At 33.0% G+C, this 3,669-nt stretch overlaps 1 protein-coding gene across 7 annotated transcripts in view; it reads left to right on the top strand.

The window, feature by feature from the left end:
* Nucleotides 1–1,674, top strand: part of LOC108966258 (sodium/potassium-transporting ATPase subunit alpha) — a 79,374-nt gene extending 77,700 nt beyond the window's left edge. For 6 of the 7 annotated variants that reach the window (XM_018929039.1, XM_018929048.1, XM_018929056.1 and 3 more), the window contains 3 exons: nt 588–762; nt 939–1,171; nt 1,253–1,373. In XM_018929039.1, coding sequence (XP_018784584.1) covers nt 588–762; nt 939–1,171; nt 1,253–1,373 — 529 coding nt within the window. Of the gene's footprint in view, nt 1–587; nt 763–938; nt 1,172–1,252 lie in introns of all 7 variants that reach the window. The other variant, XM_018929031.1, reaches the window with a different exon arrangement.
* Nucleotides 1,675–3,669: the final 1,995 nt, after the last annotated feature.

The following is a 3,669-nucleotide window of genomic DNA, read 5'->3' as shown; positions in this document are numbered from 1 at the left end:
CAATTTTTATAGAAAATAAATAGTTGAATAAAATTTTTTACCTAAAATTTTTAACTTAAAATATCTAGTATCAATACCTAGTAATTCCGAAAACACTAATTTTTACCCAAACACTTTTAGTTCACTACTGAATTTACTTAAAAATTAAAAAAAGAAAACATTCTTTAAGTAAAAACTGAATATTCAATACACATTGAAATAATTATATGTTATTTTTAATAAAAAAAAGAAGATTTTATTTATATTAACGTGTTTTTTTTGTTTTAATTTTTAAATTTAAAAATGTATTAATCATTTTTGTTAATATGTTTATTAATATTAGATTTTTTATTTTTTTTTTTTATGAAATAAAGTTTTAAAAACTAATTTTGGTTTCAAATAACGGAAAACCTTCAACCCCAGCAGTTGGCCTTCGTTTTCAGAAAAAAAAATTAATCCGTAGCTAGTTCTAACCAACAAAAAATCCCACTTTCCCCCAAAACAAAAATAATTTAATATTTAAAATTGAAAAAAGTTATATTTTCTTTATTTTACTGAGACTAATCTATTATTTTTCGCAATCGCATTTGAAATCTCAAATAAATTAGATTGATTTCCATGGCCTATGGTCAAATTGGTATGATCCAAGCTGCTGCCGGTTTCTTCGTGTACTTCGTTATTATGGCTGAAAACGGTTTTTTGCCAATGAAACTGTTCGGCATACGTAAGATGTGGGACTCAAAGGCTGTCAACGATTTAACCGATTCGTATGGACAAGAATGGGTGAGTGGCAACCTTGAGCTATTGATTTTTTAATAAAAAATTTTGACTTTTTTAATAATAAATATTGATTTTTTATAAAAAAATCTTAATTTTTTGGAGAGAGAGGAGATACATAGATTACTAATAATTTTTCTTTTTAAAAATACATATTTTTTTGAATTTAATTAATGCATTAGACTTACCGCGATCGCAAGACACTCGAGTACACTTGCCACACCGCTTTCTTCGTATCAATTGTTGTTGTACAATGGGCGGATTTGATCATCTGTAAGACACGACGAAACTCCGTCTTCCAGCAGGGCATGCGAAATTGGGCATTGAACTTCGGTTTGGTGTTCGAGACAGTGTTGGCGGCCTTCCTGTCGTACTGCCCCGGCATGGACAAGGGTCTGCGCATGTATCCACTGAAGTGAGTACACAGCAACAACAGCAATAAAGTATATAGTATGTGGGGTATTTATTAACAATTTGTCTTCTTTGTCACTTGCAGATTCGTTTGGTGGTTACCAGCCATTCCATTCATGTTGGCCATTTTCATCTATGATGAAATTCGTCGATTCTACTTGCGCCGCAATCCCGGCGGTTGGTTGGAACAGGAGACGTACTATTAAGCAGCATTATGTTCAAATACGCAACAACAACAACAACAGCAACATAATAGCAAACGCATTTGTAAACATAGCATATACTACGACAACAACAGCAACAATAGCAACAACAATAAGAGCAAATGCGAAATCATCATATTTGAATTTTACGAAACGAGTGCGAAGAGTAACGAGCGCGCAGTGGTCGCGATGGCAGCATAAAAGCAGCAACATCTATAATAACAACAACAACGATGACAGTTGCGTGCTTTAAACAAAAAGTGCTGCCTAAATTGTGCAAATGTAGCAACAATTGCAACAACAACAAATACAATATAGAAATGCATGCAAACAGCGAATATTTAAAGCGACCATCATCACCACCACCACCACAACAGCAAAAACAACAACAAGCAGAATTATTTTTTTAATTTTAATTATTTAATAATGAAAAAGATAATTATTTAAACGATTAAGTAAAGTTAAATTATAAATTAAATAATGGTAAATAATATGAAACAAAAAAAATATTTAAATAAAAAAACAAACAAAAAAAGTAAAACGAAAACCCAGCCACACATTACACAATAAATAGTAGTTGTTTTTTGTAAGAAACTCTTGACGAGCAGCGCCGCTTAGCGAGGAAATTAAAGCAAAAGCAACAAAAAAAGTGTGCAAAGGCGCTACAACAAATCGTTGCGCAGACATGTGACTAGCAGTGAGTGCTAGACGAGAGTGACCGTACATCTAGTTGTGTCTGTTGTTAGTTAGGCGACGGTTAGTAGGCGCCAAACAATTGGAGATTTGGTGCGCAAACTTTCGGTCATATATTTCTAGAGACGCTTAACGTGCGCAAAACCGTTAGCTAAGCGAATTCTAACTCTACAACAACAATTTGATAAGCAAGAAAAACTTAGTTGAATTTTTTCAGAATTTAAATATGTAGGAAGTATAGGAAAATGGGATAAAAATAGATAATTATATAACTACGGAAACATATGACAAAAACACTAAAAGAAACTAAATAAGCATTAATACAAAATTGTAAAAAAAAAGCAAAGATTAATAAAGATGTGGCATGCAAGTAAGTGTTTATATATATATATATCTACATATATATACATACATAGTATATCCTTGATAATAATGCGAGCAAAAGCAGTAAGACATCTTTATTAACGCAATTCACTACCACTAGCAAAATAAATTGAAATCAAATACACCACCTTAGTAGCTACAAAGCAAACAAAAACAAAAACTATGTCCCAAACAACCCAACGCTGGTGTAAGAAATTAGAAAACCAAAAGAAATGCATTAAGTGGACAGATATTTTTTTATTTTTTATTTTTGGCAAGGGCAGCATATTAATGCGTGTAAGCTGCTAAAAAAATATCTATAATATTTGTGTAAAGAATAAATATATATATTTACATATAGAGGAGCATAGACACCACACACAACCACACATACACACAATTGGTTGAAGAAATGGCCTGAAACCGCATTGACGTGCGATTGAAACTAAACGAAATTGACATTAAGCCGGAGCTGCGTTGAAAACTAATTGGTGTCTGGAAACTAACTGTATAAAATGGAAGTCGTACTCATAAAAAACATGTAAACTGCCACTGCTCTTGTGTGCCCATACAAACACACACGCACACACACCACTTTAAAGCCAGCATATATGGACGAATTGTTGTGCATACAGACAGACACACACACACACGTACACACAAGGCATACATAAACAAAGTAAAAAACAAACGCTGGCATTTCTTACAAACGCTCTTTTCCACATTTGTTAAACTATTTGCGTAACGCGCCGAAACACAACCGCACACCCCTTCCGCGCCCTCCATTGGCCGTTTCACTTGCTCTGGCGGCAAGTTGCAGGCAGCAACGCGTTTATTGTTGATTGTTGTTTTTGTAAAGTCCCCCGCTCCCATATTCTCCCTCACCCCCTCCCTTGTTCGTCCCGCTGTAGTTGTCCTAATTTTTAAGAAACTAATAAATAAATAATTAAGAAATTATGAAAAATGAAATGAAATGAAGAAAATGAGAAAATTGCAAAAACTAAAATGTGAAGTTGCAAGTAAAGGTGAAAGCTTCAAAGAGACGTAAAATAATTAATTTGTTAATCTATTTGCCTTTTTATTGAGAAATTAGAATTTATAATTAAAAAATAAAAAGAAAATGTGTGTGAAAAAAAAAACAAAAGCAACAAATACAAAATGTGAACGATTAAGCGGTTAGTATGCGTTAGCGAAATTGTAAGGACGAAAGAGAGGAAGCAGAAAACACAGGAAGTACAGTAAA

The sequence above is a fragment of the Bactrocera latifrons genome, unplaced genomic scaffold (assembly GCF_001853355.1).
Source record: "Bactrocera latifrons isolate USDA-ARS-PBARC rearing strain unplaced genomic scaffold, ASM185335v1 scaffold_10, whole genome shotgun sequence".
NCBI classification, from domain to species: domain Eukaryota; kingdom Metazoa; phylum Arthropoda; class Insecta; order Diptera; family Tephritidae; genus Bactrocera; species Bactrocera latifrons.
The sequence above is the reverse complement of the archived record's forward strand: the minus strand, read 5'-3'. Positions and strand labels throughout refer to the sequence as shown.